This window comes from Hippoglossus stenolepis, chromosome 18 (genome assembly GCF_022539355.2).
Source record: "Hippoglossus stenolepis isolate QCI-W04-F060 chromosome 18, HSTE1.2, whole genome shotgun sequence".
Lineage (NCBI taxonomy): Eukaryota > Metazoa > Chordata > Actinopteri > Pleuronectiformes > Pleuronectidae > Hippoglossus > Hippoglossus stenolepis.
In genome coordinates this window covers 7436880-7460247 of record NC_061500.1, presented here as the reverse complement: position 1 = coordinate 7460247, position 23368 = coordinate 7436880, and the positions used below count along the sequence as shown (strand labels likewise).

Sequence of the window (23368 nt, the reverse complement as noted above, 5' to 3'; positions counted from 1 at the left end):
AAATAGAAGGCAGCTCTCCATTGGCTGAGGCGCACGTCCGTCAGCCCTTATTCCTGATACAAGTGATGGGACGTTGACGGTGGTGGGCGGGCGCAGCTTAGAAAATTGTAAGGTCATTTGAATTACGTTCGCCAGCGAGGTGATCGGCGGCAATGATCCCAGAAATGCTGTCAGCGGCGGGATGATGATGATCGCGGGGTCAAAGTCGACGCGCACCGTCACGCGAATCTGACTCCCGATCAGCCGGAGGAGAGGAGCAGCGGCTCGGTGTGGCATTTGCAGGAGGGGGGGATCCCGGTGCGTGTGTCTCTGTCCGTGTGAGCCTCCGTGGAGCCAGGCGAGCGGCTGTGAGAGGCGGAGGGGGCGACCGGGCTAACGCGTAAGCCGATCAAGGTGGAATCGCACACAACGAATTTACGCGTCAGGGGATTTCTGCGCACATACATGCTGTGACGGTGCGAGCCCAGTGCAAGGTATGTAACCCCCCCCCCAAAAAAAAACCTCCCGGTCTGAGCACCCCTGTGATGATTCACTTCACCGATCGCTCCGGTTATTGTCCGCTCGGAGAACGGGAGACAGAGCCCCGGCAGTGGCTCTCTTGTCCTTTGTCAACCTTGTGGAGCGCACGGTCCACTGACGGGACTCGAGAGGTCGGCTCCGCACGCTCCGTGCCCGTGATGGGTGATTTGAATGCGGGTGCTATCTACTCCGCGTGCCTGCTCATCCTGTAACGGGTTGCTGATGTTGTCACACTGTCCATCCGCTTCCTCCATAAGCCGATGCGCGCAATACGCTGCGCATCCTGCTCTCCCCGGCGCGCCTGTTACCGCGATCAGCTCCATCGTGCCAGCGTTTAGCCCGGTAGATGTTCCCCAGCCGGGCTGCGGCTGAAGGCCCCTGTCTGAACGCGCACATGGTTGGTGAGGTGTCGTCTCACCATTAGTGGGTTGCGCCTCCCTACGATCCCCCTGCTATCTACCGCAATATGATGCTATGCGCCTGCTAAATTTCCGGGTGTAGCAGCAGCAGCAGCAGCAAATGATGACGGTTTATTTTTTTTTCTTTAAACTGTGGAGTGGCTGCTGCTCCTTTTTACTGCATTTCTTTCCCCTGACGTGTCACATATTCTATCATGTTGAGCCGCTTGGATTGTAATTTAATCGTCCAGTCACAGAGCGGTGGTGTAAATAGCAGCAGGCTTATTGAATTGCCATCATGAAGCCATCACCACCATTAGAGCCACATGCAGAGGGACACAGAGCAATAAATAACCAGTCAGCTTCTGGGAAAACCTACATTACTGTGATAAAATAGCCGTTTTCCCTAAAGGCTCAATTGCTGTCCCATAATTCTACCCTTCAGCGTTTTTTTTTCTGAGCAGCCTAATGAATATATAATATGCAATGTAAACCTATCTTTCACTGGTTTGGGATCATCTTCCCAGCTATCAGGTGGCACTGAGCTCAACACAAGCTGTCCTCTGTGCTTCTTAGCTGTCACAAATGGACTATTTACTTTGAATAAGGGTTTCCCCAAGGTTTCTTCAGCCTTGGGCCTCATTTCGCCTGCAAGAGAAAAAGAAACTCGAAAGGATTTCTTGGCTTCATTAATACCGCACACTTAAAAACAAAAATAAATATACCACACTCCTGTTATGGCCACTTAAATATTTCATATGAGGCTAATGGGCCCAGGACGTCTGTGAAGGTTCTCAGTCATCCAGGGGTCTGTACTATGAATAAGGGTGTGTGGTGATCGAGGTAACTTCAGGTTTTAATACAGGTTTTTCACTCCTACGAAACTGGTTCACTTCCTGCCAGGGTAAATCACCATGGCAACCTATGCTGAATCCCTAACCTGCTCTGGAGCAGGTTGATCGAAACCTGTCAACACCCCAACCATTAGCCATATCAGATCATTAGAAGACTAAAGTCATGGATCTACAGTTTGTTGTTAAATTCTTGTTAAGTGATCGTTTTGTATATTTTATTTTTGTTGAATGTCACTGTTCAATTTCGCTATAACTGACACTAATGGAAAGTATCAGGGTTTCTTCTCATATTAACAATAACTACTTCGCCTCTTATGAACATTCTCATAGCTGCAAAATCCAGAGTCAAGTGAGCCGGTTGAAATTTAACCTTTGTAATACAAGTTATCAGGACGGCCATTTTTTTATTCACTGAAGCCATGTAACCAAAAGATATCAGGGATATGGTGACGTTCTTTGCAGTACGGGCAGCTGTACGTGGTCGTAGATCTCGAAGACGTTTCCCCTCCCGGCCAAGAGGCTTCTTCATTTCTAACTGACTGTAGAATCAGTGTAAACAGCAGGTGACTCCATGTGTCTCTAACAACTGTCGTTACAGAGGCCATGAGTTTAATAACTGGGATTTCCCACCCGATCTGCAGCCAAGTCCAGTTGCACTCGAGTCAACTCTTCTAAGAGATAACATCCACAGTGGATTGGTTTGAATACCACTGTTGCGGAACTTGCTTGAACCACATTTAACATGTCTCCTACTGAACAGATGTTTAGTCTGAAATGTTTGGAGTTGCAAGCCACAGTCTGCAGCCTGTCGGTCACTATCTCTTTCCTTTTTTGTGTGTGCATTCTTCCAGGATGATGCGTCTAGGGTGCTGCACAGCCCTGCTGTTTGTGCTGAGGCTGCTGGTGGGCTTGCCCTGGTACCAGGTTCTGCCGGCCATCCTGATCTTCTATCTGGGAAGCGGAGGATGGAGCTTCCTGCAGATTTTTGCCAAAACTATCGGCAGAGACTTACAGTAAGTGTAATTAATGATGAATAATTAAACCCAGAAAAGCCATCGAATTCAAATGCTTTGCAGTCTCTCCCAAGCATGGGAAAAAATACTACCATTGATTTTTAATTTACCGCTTTTCAACTGAGTACGTCTTTGCTATAACAGAAAGTGTGAGGCACAGTATTGTGCCGTCTGTACTTTGACAATGACAAATTAGCTGTTTAGGCTCTGTACTCCAGAACACTGGAACTCAAGTGAAACAATGGCTATGAGGATACAGTGCTGACTTTCAGCTTAAATTAGGTATTAATATCCAGCTTGTGTGAGCAGTATTAGAACAAAAGCCTCACTATCGTCGTAAGAAATGAGGGAATTGTAGTTTTCTTATTTTAAAGAGCTATAATTCTTACAGTGTTAATTATAAGTTAAGTATATGTGGGAGAACAGCTACAATTATTTCATGTCAACTGTAGTGCACACAGACACAATAAAATAAACTGTGCCACTGTAAAAAGACTGAAATGCTTCTCAGTCAATGTTCCTGAGGATAGTTTTCATCAGCCAGAACAAAACCTTGGACACAAAGTAATTTGAATAAGACATTTGTACACACTATACTTGCAAAGAAACATTTAACATAAACAATTACGCCATATGTTATTGAAAAGTCAAAATATGACCAATAAAAACTTTAAAGATCTTTGCTGACCTTTGCTAAGAGCCCTTTCAAAGACATGTTCATAGGACAGGGCTATAAATCACAATGATCATCTATCACCCCTCAGCGGAATCATATGTGATGACACAACACAATTATATCCACTCATTGACAGTAATGTTGTCTTAGTTAATTATTAAAATCATGCACCAGGTCAAGATCCCTTTCAAACTCCACTCTGAATACAAACCGGAACGGTATCAAGCGGTTTTGAATGATTTTATTGTTTCAAGAGTCAACAGGGTTGTCCAACAGAGGAACATGTGCACATGTTTTCACATCCCAAACTTTGCAAAAATGTAGACTGTCATCTTTTTAGAACTCAATGGCCAGGACCTGAGGTTCTTGTTCAACAGACCTGATTTATTAGTGAATGTTTGTAACCAGCTGCATATTTCTGTCGCGCATGTTTCCGAACAATGTGACAAAACAGGTAGCTTGAAGTATTTTAGACAAAAACAAACGACAGAGAGGAGAATGGGGGAGCAGAGTGACTGTCTCACCTAAAGCTAGTGTTTACATTTGGGGTTTGCTCTTGGAAGTGATTTGTGAATAACTTCCTTATTTCTCCTCAATAGCGTCTTTTGTATTTCTCCATGAGAAATAAGACAAAGTGACTTAACAACTAGTGATAAGCTCTGATTATCTCTTTAACCAATAAGAGGCAAAGATCAGTTCGTGCTTTAAAGACATTTTGCTGAAATGTCTTATCACAACTACTGTAAATTATTATCTTCTTAAGACCGATTACTTCCTAAACTTTCAGCCTCCAAGTTGGGTTTACCTGCCAGGCTACAAATACCTCAAAGTATATAATTCTGATAGTGTGGTGCTCAGTCTGAGGCCTCAAGGTTAAAAATTCACCATATCTGAACGGGTGAAGGAGGCTGTTTCCTCAGTGACTCATAAATTCTTGTTGTGCAATCTGTGGTGACGTGGGGTAGGTCTTTACAATGTCAGAAACTTGTATGGTTCACAACTCACCGTCTATGGCGGACTAAACCAACCCCCAGTCCACACAAACCTGTGATTACATTATTTACATAGTTTAGAGTCCATGCAGCTCATGTGTTGCATTAGAAACGGCTCCAAATAGCTTTATTGCGGTCAAGTGTATAAACTACAAGGGCAGTCGGAGATTGAAACCTCCTTCAAGGCTGATTGGCCACTTTATCACCATATTGCATATACATTGCGATCCAATACATCTGCATCATTATCCGGATGTACACCAAACTTCATCTTTACACATTTTTTCCTGAAGATCATTAGTTTTTTGAAAAATTCACAAAAATGTCAAAAAACTCCCCATCTCATATCATAATGTTCAGGAAAGTGGAAAAGAAAATCTTTGATCCTTCCCCTTACTTGAATCCAAAATAATGAATATGTTCTTCCTTGGCCCATAACCTTCCATCAAGTTTCAAATAAATAGTTTTTGTTTAATCGTGCTAACAGAGAAACAGCAATGAAAGCAAAAAACCTGATTGGTGGAGATAATGAAATAAAGAGAAAAACTCTGCAACACTCAATCGTGGTTATCGTGACCAACATGAAAGTAATCCTCAAAGATAAAAAACCTTATCACCATCACAGTGTTTCTGTGAAGTAACTTGGCTCGATAGATTTGTATCATGTTTCTACCCCTCCCTGTACCTTTGCACAATAAATCTACTGAGTGAGATGTTTCCATTTACTGCCACCCAGTCATCTCTGTCATAACCTTTTATGCCTCGTTGAGCTTCATCAGTAAAAATCAACTAACTCCTAAACCTGTCTGAGATAAGTGTTGTAAAAGTCACCATCATAGGTCACAATAAATATTTCATTTGTATTTTTGCCAAAGCTGTGCCAAAGTAATTTGAACCTGTGCATTTTCTCTTTTAATAATGAATTATCTCTTTCTCCTTCAGTGCGGCAAGTGTGTTGTTGCGTGTGAAGATGAACGTCAGACGTCACCTCAAACAGAAAAACACCCTTCCCAAGATCTTTGCTGAGACAGTGCGTCGCCACGGTGACAAGACGGCACTCATCTTCGAGGGGACGGGGGAGAAGTGGACCTTCCGAGAGTTGGACGAGTACTCCAACAGAGTGGCTAACCTGCTGCTACAACGGGGTTTCAAGGTACATCTATAAAACATTTCCCCTAAGACATGACAGAAAACAAATACGATTCAAAGTCAGTCGATGAGTTTATTGCAGTCAGCCTCACAAGTCCCTCTTTCTGTTGTTTCTCTCCTCAGGAGGGTGATGTGGTGGCCCTCTTCATGGAGAACAGGTCCCAGTACGTGGGCCTCTGGCTGGGCATGGCCAAGATCGGAGTAGAGGCCGCTCTCATCAACTTCAATCTGAGACTAGAGGCCTTGGTCCACTGTGTCACCATCTCCAATGCCAAGGCTGTGGTCTTTGGCGCCGAGCTGACTGATGGTGAGTGTGGGGAAGAACGGAGGAGGGGTGTGTGGGGGGTAGAGTTATAGATTGGAGAAACATCTGAAGGATATGTGACGGATTTTGTTTGTTACGGCAACACATTCCAGATTGTAGCTGGAAATCTGTCTCTGAGGGCTTTACAATCTGTCTGACGACGCCTCATGCTGTTGAGTGTTGTTCTGCTTCTGCTGTGAGACTGAGAGCGCTGAGTGGTGCAGGGGGGGTCATAAAAGATGGATGGCTTTCGAAGGAGGTGTCTCTTTAATATCGGTCACTGCAGCTTTAAATGGCTGGCGTATGAAGGAAAGGGAAGAAATAATGAAGAAGGAAGTGGAGAAATGTCTCCATCATCAATCTCCCGTGTTCAAGGTCCAAGCATGAAAGATTGTCTGATAAATGATAACATGAAACAGATAAGAGGTAGGGGGGGGGGGTGACCTACAGCACTGACATGCAGACAGATATGTACTGTACGATACTCAGCTAAATACTATCAGACAATTTTTTTTGACTGAATGTTGGAACAAAAACTAAAACAAAAGAGCTGATTTAATACCAGTACAAACCCCTGTTGATTCATATATTGTGTTTTATAAATTTGCTGCATTGTTACATTACGCCTGTTGTTTTTAATGGATTAAATGAAATTGCAGCTCAGTCGATTGGCCAAACATAATTTTTAAGGATCTATTTCAGTCTCCTCATTATCCTCTCCTGGGTCCCTACATAATCTGAAAAGCCCTGATCGCAACAGCTATAACTTTATAGCTGTTGAGATCAGCCATCAGCTATGAGCGAATTAGTCTTGAGATGGTCATCCTGGGATTAGTCTGACTCACAGGATGTCGATTCCGGGTGTTGGGCGCCAAATTCAGGCGACATTATCCTCACGTTCCACTTTTGGCCTATTACATTTACAAAATCCCCCTTTGATTGTGCTCTCCAATATTTGACATATTTCTTTTCACTGACTATTTTTGGGGGGGGGGGGTTCTTTTTTGGGAATTAGTTATTTAAATTGCAGCACGTGCAAATTTTCCACCTAAACAAGTCCCCTCCTTGACACACGCAGCAAGGGGGGGTTTAGTACCACCCAAGGTAACTGTGATTGGTTGAAGTCATACAAACAAGCACAGAGTGTTTTCCCCCCGTAGAAAAATGATGACAGTGCAGCCAGACCATTCTCCAGCGCTGACGCAGCACTCTGGAGTTGGAGACTATGTTAGGATTGATGGAAGAGTTTATGTGCTGGATCCTGGACCTGTCATGTGCTTTTTATACCTTTTTAAGTAATTAGAAACGCAGCCTCTTGGCTCCTGAGCCCCGGCCAAGTCGAGGCACTAGCATTAGCACTGAGCCAGCATGACACAGGGCTTTTAAAGGAAGTCAGTTTTTTTAAGGGGGAAATATTCAAGATGTTTCTTTTTTCTCTCTCTCACTCTCCCAATTTCCGCCCCTAATGTTTTTCTCCTTTGTTCCTTGTCTGCTCTGGTGCTTAAATGTTACAGCACATGCCATCCTCTTGCAGTCGGGGATGGGAAATAACCTAATTTGTTCTAATGTGTTTGTCTCCCCTCTCGAAGCTGTTTGCGAGGTCCACAGTTCAATGGGGAAGGCGGTGCAGACGTTCTGCTCCGGAGACTGGGACCCCAAACGAGTCCCACAGGGCACCGAGTGCCTCGAGCCCCTGCTGGCTGCGGCCCCGTCCCACCTGCCCAGCCGGCCCCTACGCTGCTTCACAGGTGAGAAACGTCGTCAGTTTTCCAGACATTTTACGGTTGCTCTCGGGACTAATTCTGGTGATATTCTTTCAGGGGAGTAATGATAATTCACCAACCAGCAACCGGTGTCCAATTCATCTGGGGAAAAAAATCTCCCTGTCAGACTGTCAGCGCACACTCGAACTAAAGCAATACAGCAATTTCAAAAAGTAATTTCTTTGCTTTCACTGTGCTGCCCGACACAGACCGGTTGACAAGTGGTGAATAATATCTTCAGGGCAATAAAAATAGGGAATAACTCAAAGTCAATGAAATCACACCACTACATCATTGGAAATTGTGACTATTGTCATCTCTGATTGTTTTTGCAATGATATTTTCAACTACAATTCAACACGGAGCTAGAAATGATACGATTCTTATTATTATTGTTCACACATAAATAAAGCATTTGCATGATTCATAAGTTAATGGTCACAAGCTAAATGAGAGAAATGATTCCACTGTTTTTCTTGTAATAGGCAATTACTGATGCCTCACTAGGGATTATATGTATTGCTTGTTTCTAAGGCAACTCATATACAGTATCTGGGTCAACAGAATGAATTGAACCCTAATAAACAAGTCAAGACCATTTTTACAACATACCCTCTGTTTTAGATCCATCATTCAGAACGTTTTTTTTGCTGTTATCAACATAGCATTTCATATTTTCTCTGTATCTACAGAGCTAATCAGTTGGATGAGATTCAGAACAATTAATCAAATCCTACCTGCTGATTCATATTTATTATATCGGCCACTTCAGCCCCACATGGCTGCCACACAGGCGGGTTCTGCTATAAAACCTGCGACCTTTGCTCATGCTTGTAAAACGTTTCTCTGACTATCTGGATACAAACAAAACGCATCGGGATTAGAACAGTAAGGTCACATTCAGATGTGATTAGAGCATGTGCAAGTGTACACATACAGTTCGTAGTGTAGTGTAGTGTGAAAGTGAAGTATCGCTGCACAGAGGGGCTGCTTAACAGTGGTTGTTGCTCCAGATAAGATCAAGTGAGAGCAGGAAAGTGAAATCCAAACACAAGGGCTCCATTGTGATATCAAGGAGCTCTGGAACTCTGTTGCCTGTATTTTATTTAATTCATTTGATCTATTTTGATACATTTTTGTTGATGTCCCACTGTGCATGTAACCTAAGAATGTGCTGTGCTAGGGGGAAACCTTTATATATCTTTATGTAGACAATAACTAATCAATGCTCAAATAATAATTAAACTGTACCAAGGCCTCTAAATAAGGATTAAACCCAATCATTTACACTTAGCAAAATGTTCATTTGAAAATCGTCAGTAGAAACAAACTTGTAGACGTCTGTGTTTTTTCACTCTCCTCGTTCTCTCTGCTGCAGATCGCCTATTCTACATCTACACATCAGGAACCACTGGGATGCCTAAAGCTGCCATTGTTGTGCACAGCAGGTAGGAAGGAGCCGCGCAGCTAACTAAAGACACGCAGGAACCGCAGCTGCTCTTTGTTGATCCTCGCTGCTTTCATGTGTAGTTCAAGTATTGTAGTGGAAGAGAAACAACATAAAACATGTCAGACTTATTTTTTACTTTATTCACTTTCCCCACCACACCCTGGTGTTCAGGTACTACCGCATGGCAGCTCTGGTATATTACGGCTTCAGGATGACGTCAGACGATGTGCTGTATGATTGCCTTCCACTCTACCACTCTGCAGGTAAAGTCATATAAACGTATCCGTCCAAACCAAAATGCATTAATACAAACTGCATCAAGAAGGCAAAGTACTTCATTCTTTCTCTAGATCAGACCTTGACAAATCCTAGATGCTTGAAACTGTTTGGTTTTGCTCATCTGCTCCACATCATGCAGATCACAGCCGGCTACAGGAGACATTTAGCTCAAACTAGCACAGTTGGCCATGTAGTTGGCTCAGATTGAGGTGGCACCACTGACACCACTTTGTCCTCAGGGTGCCTGTGCAGTTGTTGAGTTGAGTTCATTTGCTCATTTTAGATATCTCCAAACAAATTGTACCAAGTGGGAAAATAAGTCCAATTATGAAATGAATGACTGTGGAGCCTTTCTGCTATACTATGCAGTTTTTGACGGTGTATAATATTAGTTTATTATTGTTATTATTAACGTCTGTATATTTCCATGTTGTGACGTGTCCCCTACGACCCTGACAGCTCGTATTTCTCTGTCCACAGGAAACATTGTGGGAGTGGGCCAGTGTTTGATCCATGGCATGACTGTAGTCATCAGGAAGAAGTTTTCTGCCTCGCGTTTCTGGGACGACTGCGCCAAATACAACTGCACTGTAAGCACAGTGTAAATTACAGACTCCTTTAGTTATTGAGTAGCACACTATAGCCTCTCAGTGTCGCTGAAGACTTATTGCATGTCGCCTCCTATAAACGTAATCTCAAGATTTAATGTTATTCCCCCTCTGTGGAACAATTTTTCATTATTATGAGCAAGGTATTAAATCTGTAATAAGTGAATTCATATCTCTGTTATGTCTCATCACTAAATTATTGTTCCTTACCACCATCCTCCAACAGATTGTGCAGTACATTGGTGAGATCTGCAGATACCTGTTGAACCAGCCAGTGCGGGACACAGAGCAGCGGCATCGGGTCCGCATGGCGCTGGGTAACGGCCTTCGCCAGAGCATATGGGAGGAGTTTATGAACCGCTTCAATATCCCGCAGATTGCAGAGTTCTACGGAGCCACAGAGTGCAACTGCAGCCTGGGCAACTTCGATAACAGGGTAGGGAACGTGCACTGAAGTTCTGATGCTCTGAACAAACATCAAAGTCATTTTTTAAGGAAAATTACTATTATGTGTCGACGACTCTCCGCTGAGAGAACTTCACAGTGTTATCAAAGGCTTTACTTTTCGTTAGAGCTCTAACAGCCTCTGCCGCTTCATCACCACACTGATCCACACTGTGGTTGTTGACATTGTTTGTCTGTCCTCTAGGTCGGAGCGTGTGGCTTCAACAGTCAGATTTTACCCTTCATCTACCCCATCAGACTGGTGAGGGTTGATGAAGAGACCATGGAACTCATTAGGGGGCCTGACGGCGTCTGCATTCCCTGTAAACCTGGTATGTGTACTGTGTGTGTGTGTGTGTGTGTGTGTGTGTGTACACATATTAAACTATATATCAGCTTGTTAAGCTATAGTGAACAAACAGACGTGGTGTTAAGCAGACAATTATACAGCTGTTAATACATTCACATCCACAAGCACATGTTTGATTAACAGTGAATTAAAGCTGAATGATTACTCTGCAGTGATTCTGGCTATTTGCACAAGCATTTGTCTTTCAACACAAAGACTGATGGCCTCACCTAAGACTTATGATGCAACATAAAAATGTGTATATTGGCATGATATCAAAAGCCACTTTCCAAAACCAGCCATCCTGCAGTCCCCAAATGACTAGCATAGCATTGTGTTTGTAATGTGTGTGATTTGTTGTTAACACAGAAATGCACAGACCTCTGACACACCTGGTGGAGCTCAAATAATACACTAAAATGGCAGTTATAGTTTAAGTTTCATTCATTAATATGTCTGGTCTTTAATGTTTTATGTCTGGCCTCTCTCTCTCTCTCTCTCTCTCTCTCTCTCTCTCTCTCTCTCTCTCTCTCTCTCTTTCTCTTTCTCTTTCTCTTTCTAGGCGAGCCTGGCCAGCTCGTAGGCAGGATCATTCAGAACGACCCTCTCAGGAGGTTTGATGGCTACGTCAACCAAACGGCAACCAGCAAGAAGATTGCTCATAGTGTCTTCAAGAAGGGAGACAGTGCCTATCTCTCCGGTTAGTCACACAATCACCCACATATGTAGCTATTCACCCTATTCTCTTTTGAGTGAATCTAATTAAAATTGTCCTCCTCTCACCAGGCGATGTGTTGATCATGGACATTTACGGCAGCATGTATTTCAAGGACCGGACAGGAGACACTTTCCGCTGGAAAGGAGAGAACGTCTCCACAACTGAGGTGGAGGGAACGCTCAGCAGGCTGCTAGAAATGAAAGATGTAGTTGTGTACGGAGTGGAAGTACCAGGTAACGTCCTCGAACATATTGTGCACGTTTGAATATTTTATGTGTGTATATATTTATATATTTGAGATTAAAAAGTCAAAATTCTCATGCAGCCTTCCTGACACAGGTCATCTTCTCATTCACGTTCAAAATGTGCTTTAGTTGGGTCCTTTTCATGGTTTTCTGTTTTCAGTTGGATTTCAGTATTATTCTAAAACTGTCTCAATTAAAATCATCCTTGGAAACTAAATCAAAATCATTGATTTTTAAAACAACATGCAGGGACACGCTGAATAGAGAGAAGAGAGATTGTTTTTGCATCCGCCGTGTCTTTCCTTACTCTTGACCTATTGTGACATTAAATGAATTCCACCATTTAGAAATGTCACTCCACATAAAGCTGAGCTGTAGTTGACGCTTTGCAGACTGAGGGACTCAAAAGACAAATCAGAAAAAGCCACTTTCCAGTCACTGTGATTAGATTAGATAACTGCATTAATCCTCAAAGAGGGGGAACTAGTTTGATCAGAAAAGTACATTGACAAATAACAAGATACACAAGTCGTACTGATCACAGGAGGCAACATGAAAAACATACTGTCCATTGAGCCACAAAAAATAAGAAATAATGGCATCAATGATGTACAGAGGTAAATACAGGCAGACAGATCTCATCTGCTGTAAGACATTGACTATACCAGCAGTATATGAATAAGAAACGTACTGTGTATCTTGCATAAACCCAAGCATCTGCCTGACCTGACTCCTCGGCTCTAACCTCTAACTTGCCTGTTTGTGTGTGAGCAGGAGCAGAGGGAAAGGCTGGCATGGCAGCCATCGCTGATCCGTCTAACAACACAGACCTGGAGAAGTTCGTGAAGGACATGGAGAAGGCGCTGCCTCCGTACGCCAGACCCGTGTTCCTCCGCTTCCTTCCTGAGGTCAACAAGACAGGTACAATGCTCTTTCCATTGCTGTTTGTGTAAAACATAAAAGATAAATACAGGCGTTCTTAAAATGCAATTCGAAAAAAATAGTTTTGAAGAAGACAGTAAAGCCTTCTCCCCCTCAAAAATGTGAGTGTCACTCGTAGAATGTTTACACATTCTTTTGCGGAATTTTGTTTTGACATTTTCTCTCCTTAAATCTCACTTGAGTGTGTAGAAATGAGAAATCAAATCTGTTCAATAGCAATATCATCACTAAGAAAAAAAACTCAAATGTTTGCTAATGCATTGTAGGACAAACTGAAATAGCAACATCTTTTCTCTGTGTCTCTCTTTCTCAGGAACATTTAAGTTTCAGAAGATGGATATGCGTAGGGAAGGCTTTGATCCGAGCGCAGTGCCGGACAGACTCTACTTCATGGATTCCAGCAGAGGGCGCTATGTGCGGCTGGATGAGGAGTTTTACAGCTCAATACTGTCAGGGAAACACAAATTGTGATGACTAGGCTGACGACTACATTTATACAGACACACTCACACTCACACACACATACAGAGGGAGGAACATATATTGAGAGCAGAACGCAGAACCTTGTCCCAGCATACACATACAAAGTAATAGCCATACAAATTCACATGTGCTCATTCTAATGCCAACACACAATGTTTTATTCCCAAGCTCACTTAGCTCTAGCACGCTGCACACACACACACACACACACAGCACTATTCCAATTATCCCTCCTGAAATCTCCCCGGCAACTCCTCTCCCTACCTCAGCAAACACAGAGATGCACAAACCCAGCGACCAGGGCTATTTGGTAACTTGAGACCACTCTTCATCGCCACATAATCCCGGTGCACACAGCTCTCAAACAGCCCACCCCCCCACGGTGTGTTCATCATGATCCACTGAACCAGATGTTATGGGGGGGGGACACCACGGGTGGCTGGGAGAGGAGGGGGGTCGTCAGGAGTACAGGCTGCCTGGCATCTTGAATGCAAAAACTTGAAACTTACAGAAAACCACAAACTTTCTGGATGATGAAGAGGAATATGGATTCAGAACACATTGGAGGGACCTACAAGGACCTAATCTCTCTCTCTCTCTCTTTCTCTGATCGCTATTTTAACAATGTTGTTTTTTTTGGAAAAACTGGAGCCTCGATCATTGACTTCACCTGCACAATCAGCCAGCAGTGACAAACCTGTGACAACCACACCTTTATCTGAAATGACCCCTCTGGTCTCCTCTTCTTCATTTCCAGTTTGCACTGAAAGTGAAGGAGGGACACCACGATGAATTGTAAAGGGAACTCATAAACATGTGAAGTACAGAGGTTGAATCAGACCAGTGGTTCCAGCTGAAGGGTTCACTAAAGTGCAATAGGGCTCTGAGCTCCTGCAGTGCAATAATCAGCCGCACCACACCAGAGCTGATATAAAACAAGTCTTTGCGTTTAAATATGTCTGCATCACACCAAATATATTTAAGTTGTAGTGTTTGTTTACATATTTAAGAATAGTTTTAGTAATTTATGTTGTAAAAGCTTTCTTCTCTCGTTGTCGTGACAAATGTATCAGGGGTTTTTTCTTTTTTGTATCTCTATCCAAATCGGTTTCATGCATTTTATATCAGCGGCTCAATAACACATACTAAAGTGATCTGACTGATTCAACCCTGGGCTAAACACATGGGGCTTTCTCCACTCACAGCGCTGGTCACTGACTGAGCTGGCGTACAGCGAGATCGTGCCGCCGTATTGTGCAGGTTGGTTGTTAAACGTAGACGTATCGTACGTTGTGCGAATATTCTTCTGAAACACTCGAGTGAAGAGAGAGAAGCTCTTGTGTGTTTTTTTGAAGTATTTTCTGTCGCTAAAGCGGGATGTTCTGCCAGATTCAGGAGAGCCGAACGATCCAAAGATTCAAGGGCATGGAGGAGGGACACTGTATTGAAATAGAAGAAGAGGAAACATGTGCTTCGTCATCGATTTTGTCTTTTGTCCGAAGTAGCCGTCATCGGAGGTCGCAGCAGCATGAATGAGCGTCATCGACCACAAGCAGAGCACTGTGCCTTACTGTGAGTTCACCTCCCAGATTCACAGGCCCTGGCCCACACATAGTGTCTCATATGGTTCCCTGCGCTGGACGTTTACCTTCACTCTTCTCCTTCAGCTTCTATCGTCCATTATCTCATGAGCTTTTAGATGTTTTCTGTCCTAGGGGCCTCTCAAAGCGACTGACCCCTTCATCTGGTCAAGCTACAGGACGGGTTTGAGTTCACGTCTCACTGGGCAAGAGTCCCAATGTTTTGAGGCTGCTTGAAATGTCAAGGATTCTGTCTTCTTTACTTCCTCCCTCTGATCTCTCAATCGTGACGGTAACTTTAGTTGTCCTGACGATATCATTCACCCACGTTACCGTTTGCTCAGCACCTTTACTTTAGGCCTTTATCGTCTTTCTGCCAACCCCCTCCGTCCTCTCTTCCCTCCTTCTCTCCCTCTACCTGCTCGAAGAGCCACAGTCCGAGGATCCAGCCGGGATCAGGTGCCTGACCCCTGGTTGGATCCTCTGCCTCGTCTGGATTCTTATTCTCTGCCACGTCTGCTTCAGACAAAAGTAAAAACTGTAGTTGAATAGATTTAAAATATTGGCGTTCTTTAAAAGTTTGTCCTTATTCTTTTGTCAACACAAAGTTCCAACTCAGAATCTGTTTTCAAGTATCTTTTCCCGATGTGCGTTGTGTGTAGTTTGCAATTACTTTTTTTTTTTCTTATCTTTGCAACTGACCACATCCTTAGTCAGTGGCCGTAAAGCGAGGCAGGTTGTTGCCAACATTTAACGTCTGGCTCTAATTCTTCATACGCTTCACTCTGGCAATGCTTTTTGACTCTCAATATGTTTCCATGGCTTTACTTTGATTCATTTTTTTTGCACTGACTGACACAGTTGACCTTGATGTCTGCTGACGCTGTTCATCAAAGTTGCTCTCACTCCTCATTTCCCAGTTTATTTTGGGTGGGGGGAGAAAAGACCAACGAAGCCATTTGACAGAAATTGAGAATCATCCCTGCTTCCTCTGTAGTCTTAGTTCTGAGTCCCTCTCTCACAGGTTCTTTAATGATGGGCGTGAAATGTTCACAAGAATGTCTGAAAAGCTAAATGAGCGACCAATGATGATGATGATTTTGTAAAGTGTCATTTACGAAGGGAACGCAGTTTGGCTGTTATGATGCTTCTGACCGAGGGTTGCGCTTGTCGAACCCCGACCACCAGGGGGCGCGTGACTACACAGCCTCATAGACGAGCACTCTGAATAAGAAGTTTCCTTTTCTTTGTTTTTTATGAGTTTAAATTATTATTTTTGAGAAACTGTTGATTATACTTTTGATTGTTTCACTGGTATTTGTGTTCGTTCTTCTTTTCTTTGCGTGAAATTGCAGCTTTTTTTGCGGCTTTGGTATAAAAAGGGGACAAGTGAGTGGAAGACAATCAAACAGTTGATTTCTTTTTTTTGTTTATTCTAAATGTTTGGCACATGGAACCAGCCGGGACTCTTTCCTTTCTAGATGAGTTTGGCCAGGAGCCTGTTTACCATTTCCCAGATGCTGTAGGTCAATGCAGGAAAGGGCCTTGCAGTGGGTGAAGGGTCTGTGGGGACAGGCTGCGTCGAGGTTTTGAGTCACCCGTTTCACCAGATGGGGGCACTGTGACTTCCCTCATACTTTTAGTAAAGTTGAAGAGAACCCATTTATCGCGCAGCCCTTGGATAAACTATTAAAAGGACCCAATTGTTTCAAATTAAACTGTAACAGAAAATAAATGTGTTGATTTAAATGAAATCTAACATGTATTTCAAAATGTGGATTTATTTTCCCTGTCAATCGTTTTCCAAATTTAGTTTTTTTTCATGTTTCAGTTGGCCTGTACATATCACCAATCTTAAAAATCTTCCCTTTTACATTTTTGATTCAAGAGTTTGTCAAACAAATTATAATTGCCCAGCTTCTTTGTACATTTACTTTATTCACATTATTAATCGACAGATGAAAAACCAATTTCACGCCTGCCCCAAAAACCCTGAGATAGTACGTTGTGTCACTCCGTGGTGATTGAAGTGTGTGTGTTGATGTTCAAGTTTATTCAGTTGAGCTCTAGTGAAAGTGAAAATATTTTTCAGGCGTCTCATACTGAGATCAGTGAAGAGAAGTCTCGAGATGGAAAAAATGACTTGTGAAGTTCAGGATTATTATGTGAGGGTCATTACACTGCAGACAGGCCACAGATCACAACCCCTAACTGAGGACTTTGTGTCCAAGTGTCTCTCTGGTCTCCTCATGTCTCCGAACGACATCACTCAACCTGCTTATTGCGCTTTTTGTCTTTTTCTTGCTGTCGTGTTCCTCCGAAAAAAGTGCTAGAGAAGGAAACTGGTTTGTACATGTCTGCGTGTGTGTGTGTGTGTCTGTCTGAGCGTGTGCAAGTGTGTGTGTGTGTGTGTGTGTGTATATAGGGGAGGTCTGTGAGGTGAGTGTGAGACACACACACTGATGTCCTCTTGTCCACAGAAGGCGAGCTGTATACGTCATGCATTTGAAGAAGATGAGATAAAAGCCCTGCTGCAAATGGAAAATCATTATTAATAAAAACTATTTAAATTGTTCACTTGGCCCCTGGTTGTTTTTCCGCTGTGTGATTGGACACTTTTCTTCACTAATCCACGTTGACTCTTTGCTGTTTCATTCTGGCAGCAGCTCAGCTGTTTCCGCACAAGCTACATGGTCATTTACCCAGAAAGGCAGTGTTCCATTATTGCATAAAAGCTTTGGTTAAGCAGGTCACTTCAGGTTATATTGAACTTCCTGTAAGAGAATTTCAAATAGATATTATTAAAGTTTTAGTAAATTATTGACTGTTCAATATCCTCTCAATGCTGATATAAAAACTGTATGAATAGCCTGTGGACAATCCAACAACGAAACCATACTCTGTAAAACATCAGGAAAACTGTATTTAGGTTCAACCGGTGAAAACTCACAGAAAGAGATGATGTTAAATCTGAGATGATTATTATTTTGATTCTTATATTTATCTATATCTTGATGAATTAGACAAAACCTCTAAAGAACTCATAGGTGAGTTCTCATGTCAAACACAGCTCCCTCCAAACCCACTTTTACACATCGATCATATGCTCTGTATATAATTATTTACTCTCCTGTCCAGTGGCCTATTTCTGATATTTACTCAGCCTGCAAATCATCCCCAAGCTCCACGTATGCATAGATTAATAAACTAACTAATTTAACTGACTGTTTTATAGTAAATAATTAATTGATTAAATACTTTATCAGTGTTTAACTTTGTGCCTCCAAAGCTGTGAAAAAGAACTGTATTTACAAGTCTGGGGGACTTGATGTTTTCTTACAAAACTTCTAGAATATGCTACATTGTTACTGATTCAAATCCCCAGTAGTGTAAACAGTTACATCTATCTAAGTGAATAACCTGAATATATCTGAATGGGGTTTTTAACTAATTCACATGATTATTATTTGTAGAAAGTCCAAATTGATCAACACCTTGTCCCTCAGTGCGGGACGAAGTGTTGGGAAACTTCCGTCTGAGGTCGTGCTGAGACTAAATGATCCTGAAGCTGAAGCTACAACGAACCACGTGTCTGATATATTCCTGTAACCTGCGGGAAGTCCGGCTCGTTCTGGAAGCACACATCTTCAACACTTGGCCACTGTTCCCTGATCGTCCTGATTGGCTGACGAGCAGGTGGGTGGATCAGGACCCAAAAACAAACATTGCCTCAGGCTGTGCCACTCTGTACCTGTGTGTTGACTGCCTGCAGTTCACTTTAGGCTCCGCTCAGATACCCTCTCTCAACCTTTCAGCACCTCGCCTCTTCTCTTCTACCTGCGGCCATGAGGACCACGGTGCTGGCTGTTGTCATGGTGACGTGCCTGATGATGGTGGTGGACGCTGATGTGAAGCCACAGAGAGACTTCAACCTGCAGAGGGTAAGGTGGACACACACACACACACACACACACACACACACACACACACATCATACAGCTCAATTTAAATCAGTTTAGTAAAGTGAAGAACTCCTGTGTTAGTGTTCTCACTGTTTGTTGATTATCAAGTGAACACTGTGTATTTGCGTGTGTTTGAGAACAGCTCCTCACATGATGACCCAAAACAAACAGTCATCGGTTTAATCTCACTCCTCCTCCTCCTCCTCCTCTTCATCAGTGACAGTTGAGTCACAAATTGTTGTGATTAATACATTTGTTTTATTCTGGTGTCGTCACACACTGGAGGTTGAGAGATGTTGGTCTGACATGGCAGACACTCGTCATGAATATGAGAAGGAACATCCTCCCTTGTTTCCCGTGACTTGTTTGATCAGCAACTGGATTTATCTCCGAGGCATTTTAATGATCCCCATAGTGGAACTTTCCATTTTTTGCAAAAGAGAAACCTGGACTTTTTGCTGTGACGTTCTCAGTTTTTTTATCTACAAAGTCGAATCGTCGTTCTCTGTGGAGTTCATACCACCGAGGCCCAACAGTTCCCCCCCAGGAAATTAAATTTAAATTCACTGGGTCCAGATCTTTGCTTAGATCTGCACCAAATTGCACACATTTATAAATATCTTTCCCTTTAACCTGCCTGATTATTTTCATGAAGATCATTGAACTGTTGTCTGAGAAATTAAAGAAAATGTTGAGAAACGCTCTATCTCTCAAAGTTAAAATGTAGTGGATTTTTCCCTGAGCCATGTCACATCTTTCCACCAAATTTTGTCTTAATCCATCAAGTAGTTTATTTTTTGTTTATACCTCACATTATTATTTTATATCATTATTTTATTCCTTATTAGTTAAAGTCAGGATGTTCAGTCCCGATCACACTCCCTCCTTCAGCCTGTGTTTAAAGGATTCACAGTTTGTACAGATATGAGGAAACACGGTGGTTCACAGCAGTGTTGGTAACATGAACACAGCTCCCTTGTTGCTCCCTCGGTGACTTACGCTAAAAATAAAGACTTGTGTAAATGTATGTATACATGCAAAACAGCCACAAAATGGCAGATGTTCCAATACTATGAAAGTGTTTTTTCCACGTCCACGCACAGGAAAAGACAAATCGACTGATGTTCTGTTTTTCAACATCAACAAATCTCATCAAAAGACTAAAACCAGTGATGCATTAGACCAATTAGTATTTGGTTGTTTACTTTAATTAAGTATTATGTCATCTTATCGTCAGTTCTCCACCACGAGAGCTACAACAGTTTCCTCTTTCAAAAACAAACTGAAAACATATTTACAAGCTTTGGTTCGGTTTTATATTTTATTTTTTATTTATATTTTATTTTATTATCATTGATATCTCCTTTTAATATCTTCAACAACAACAATAATAATGATTATAATAATAATAACCCACCACACATTATACAAATATATGACATTCTTTATATATCTCTTCATTTGTGTCTGTACAAGGACTTATTATTTTATTCTTATTCTATTATTGCATAATATTTTTTTAATTCAATGTGTATTCTTATTGTATTATTACCATATTTATCTTATTATTACAACCATTTGTCTCTATCCCTTACTTAACAACCTTTTTATCCCTGATGAAGCTTCCCCCCTTCATAGTTTAAAAAATCTGTTAAACTATGAAATTAAACTATTTCTACCAGTTTTTAAAAAAACAAACAGTTCATATATACAGCAACAAAGATTTAATCAAATATAGCCAAAGTCAACATTATTGATAGTTCTGCTGTGAACAGGACATAGACGTTGCTGTTTCTCTCTGTAAACACATAAGTAGACAGAACATATAAGTACACAACATGTTAAGTACTCAAAACATAGTACATAGTACAACATAGTAGGCAGTCAGAAGTCACACGGTGGATAGGATGAGAGTAGGACAAACCAGAATACTGCAAAAATGGATTGAGAGTTCAAAAATACTTCATGTAAAGTAATGTAATGTACGGTGAAGAGTAAAAGACACTCACAGATCTTTAGTGTGTAAACTTACATTTGTGTGTGTGTGTGTTTAGTTTGCAGGGAAATGGTACCGTGTGGGTCTGGCCTATGATGCTCCAAGTTTTGTCCCCTTCAGAGACAGGATGAAAGCGTCCATGGGCATCATCACAGAGCTGCCCAACGGGAACGTTAACCTCACCATGTGGGATTCCATGTGAGTCTGTGTGTGTGTGTGTGTGTGTGTGTGTGTGTGTGTGTGTGTGTGTGTGTGTGTGTGTGTGTGTGTGTGTGTGTTTGGGGGGTTGTGACATGTTTGAGCACCGTCTATACATGGTCATATTATACAGTAGAGTCCATGTTTCTTTACACAGTAGCGTGTGTTAGTCAAAGAAGGGAGGGAAGCACACAGATGAGTGAAGAGGTTTGAGGGATGTTGAAGAACATTGTGTTTCCTGTGTGTGCTGCAGGCCGTGGGGCTGTCAGAGTAAAACGTACCACTATGAGAGGACCACTGTTCCTGGACAGTTCACCTACTTCAGCACACGTAAGTCTCTCTGTGGATCTACTCATCCCGTGATAGGGTCAATATTTGACAGGCGTCTGCAGCAGAAGTCGAGATTCTGGATCAACAGTACGATCTCACAGATGTCGGCCGTGACTCCTGAGTCATGTGATAAAACGTAAAGCGAGTAAATGTAACGATAGATTTGTATTTACTGTGCAGACAAGTTTCTGGTTTGAACCTGAGAATAAGAAGAAACATATTACAAAGTGCAACAGTATGTTTTTGTGCAAGAAACACAAGAAAGCAAATAGACGTCTGTTGTTTAGACTTGTCTCTATTTTACACAAAAAATAACCAAGCACATTTTTATAGTGTTGATTTGCATAGAATTGTTTTGAATGTACTTGCATGTATTTTAAATTTGTTTATTGTTGCTTGTTTGACCTAAAGTATGCTTCTTTTTTTTTTTAAATGAACACGTTGACATTTTGTTTTTTTAAATTATATTAATTTGATTTCTTTTTAATTATAATAAAATATATAGTTTTATTTGTATCATATCAAAGATAATAGTCAGTTTCTGACACATTCGGTTAGAGAAGCTGTTCTGTAAATTTTAAATAAATTGCAAATCCATGCTGATATTGATTTATTTCCAAACTATATGTATTTATACTTTTTTTTTACTTTAAATACCTTCTTTCACTTTTTACTGTCATTTGCTGTATGTTCTATCATATTTATTGCATGTTTTTATATTTTTCATGTTCGTTCATATTCAGTTTATCTTAAATAGTGTTGCCTTTGGTTCAGTGCACCCACTTTTAGAGCATGTTGGCACTTTGTTGTTTTGAATCTCTTTTTATTTCTGGCAGACAATTTCAACAGATTTTACTAAATTGTCTACAGCATCTATTGTGATGTCACTTACATGATTTTTCTATTTATTCTCATTTTTCTCTGGTTAAGTAAAATATTTAATGCTGTATATTTTCTGTCAGGCCATAACATGGTGAAGGACATCACAGTGGTGGACACAAACTACAGTGAATACGCTGTGGTTCTCAAACACAAGGTTTTTAACAGAGAGTACACACAGGTGGCACTTTACGGTGAGATAAACATATATATTATATATATATAATATATAATAATATATTATTTTTTTATGTTAGCTGCATATTTGAGCTTCACCAACCCTGCTCATCTGCTTCTGCAGGTCGTTCTCTCAGACTGAAGATCGATATCATTCAGAGGTTTAAAGGCTTCGCCTCGTCCCGAGGTTTATCCAGAGATTCTATTCTGACTCCACCTCCAGCAGGTAAAGCAGGGAATAACACACACATTTATACACAATATGCACACACACACACACATAAAACAGGATGAATGAAATCACTATTTTCTAATTCATGTCTCTGTGTGTTTCTGGCCCACAGAGAACTGCCCACCCTCTGCATCTGGACGTTAGGTCGATCGGTTTCTTTTGGAAACCAAAGGCAGTTCAACTCAGATTCACGTGTGTGTGTGTGTGTGTGTGTGTGTGTGTGTGTGTGTGTGTGTGTGTGTGTGTGTGTGTGTGTGTGTGTGTGTGTGTGTGTGTGTGTGTGTGTGTGTGTGTGTGTGTCTGTTTCTGCCTCCAGGTTCCCTCATGTACCTCAGATCAAGTGTTTTCTTCTTTTCTCTGAAGTACAGAAAAGCAAAACTCATCTTTCTGGCTGCAAACACGATGAATGATACATTTATGAATCCTCTTCTAAAACCTATTTTATGTAACGTTTTACTTCATTTGTATTGTTCTGCTGTGATGACGTAGTTAAATAAAGAAATAGAAAATAGAAAAACTTCAGATGTTATCTTTTCTTTATTGATTTTTTATGTTGATTTGGTAGATTATACATTTTGTTGTTGTTTGTTTAATTGTTTTATTATTTTATCTTTTTGTTTAGTTGAATAATTTTGTTGTTTGTTTAATTGATTTGTTTGATACATTTTTGTTTTGTTGATATGTTTTGTTCATTTTGTTTTATTTATATATTTTGTAGATTTTTTTAATTAATATTTTGTAGAGTTTAGTTTAATTCGATTTATTTTGTTGCGTTTTTTTTGTTGATTTTATTTCATCGATTTTTTTATGTTCAAGGAACTCTTCTTC

The 23368-nt window shown here is 41.4% G+C and overlaps 2 protein-coding genes across 2 annotated transcripts; both read left to right on the top strand.

Annotated features, from left to right (window-relative positions):
* Positions 1-16: 16 nt before the first annotated feature.
* slc27a4 (solute carrier family 27 member 4) lies at positions 17-17341 on the top strand. The gene is made up of 14 exons (XM_035184430.2): positions 17-473; positions 2623-2784; positions 5395-5605; positions 5725-5908; positions 7495-7653; positions 9047-9116; positions 9290-9381; positions 9878-9987; positions 10232-10441; positions 10655-10781; positions 11361-11498; positions 11585-11749; positions 12536-12682; positions 13017-17341. Exons 2-14 carry the CDS (start codon positions 2624-2626, stop codon positions 13172-13174), a joined length of 1932 nt encoding a protein of 643 aa, XP_035040321.1. The 5' UTR covers positions 17-473; position 2623; the 3' UTR covers positions 13175-17341.
* A 1174-nt stretch (positions 17342-18515) lies between these two features.
* ptgdsa (prostaglandin D2 synthase a) lies at positions 18516-23057 on the top strand. Its single transcript, XM_035185026.2, has 6 exons — positions 18516-18707; positions 20783-20922; positions 21176-21252; positions 22215-22325; positions 22433-22534; positions 22653-23057. The coding sequence occupies exons 1-6, from the start codon at positions 18612-18614 to the stop codon at positions 22682-22684; spliced, it is 558 nt and encodes a 185-aa protein (XP_035040917.1). The 5' UTR covers positions 18516-18611; the 3' UTR covers positions 22685-23057.
* The last annotated feature ends 311 nt before the right edge of the window (positions 23058-23368 follow it).

What these genes read in the sequence shown, in the direction of transcription:
- ptgdsa (XM_035185026.2), top strand. Translation starts at nt 18,612, where the DNA reads ATGAGGACCACGGTGCTGGCTGTTGTCATGGTGACGTGCCTGATGATG. An exon ending in CTCACCATGTGGGATTCCAT is followed by an intron (nt 20,923 to 21,175) that starts GTGAGTCTGTGT and finishes TGTGTGCTGCAG; the next exon opens with GCCGTGGGGCTGTCAGAGTA. An exon ending in CACACAGGTGGCACTTTACG is followed by an intron (nt 22,326 to 22,432) that starts GTGAGATAAACA and finishes CTGCTTCTGCAG; the next exon opens with GTCGTTCTCTCAGACTGAAG.
- slc27a4 (XM_035184430.2), top strand. Translation starts at nt 2,624, where the DNA reads ATGATGCGTCTAGGGTGCTGCACAGCCCTGCTGTTTGTGCTGAGGCTG. An exon ending in TGGCGCCGAGCTGACTGATG is followed by an intron (nt 5,909 to 7,494) that starts GTGAGTGTGGGG and finishes CCCCTCTCGAAG; the next exon opens with CTGTTTGCGAGGTCCACAGT. An exon ending in AGACAGTGCCTATCTCTCCG is followed by an intron (nt 11,499 to 11,584) that starts GTTAGTCACACA and finishes TCCTCTCACCAG; the next exon opens with GCGATGTGTTGATCATGGAC.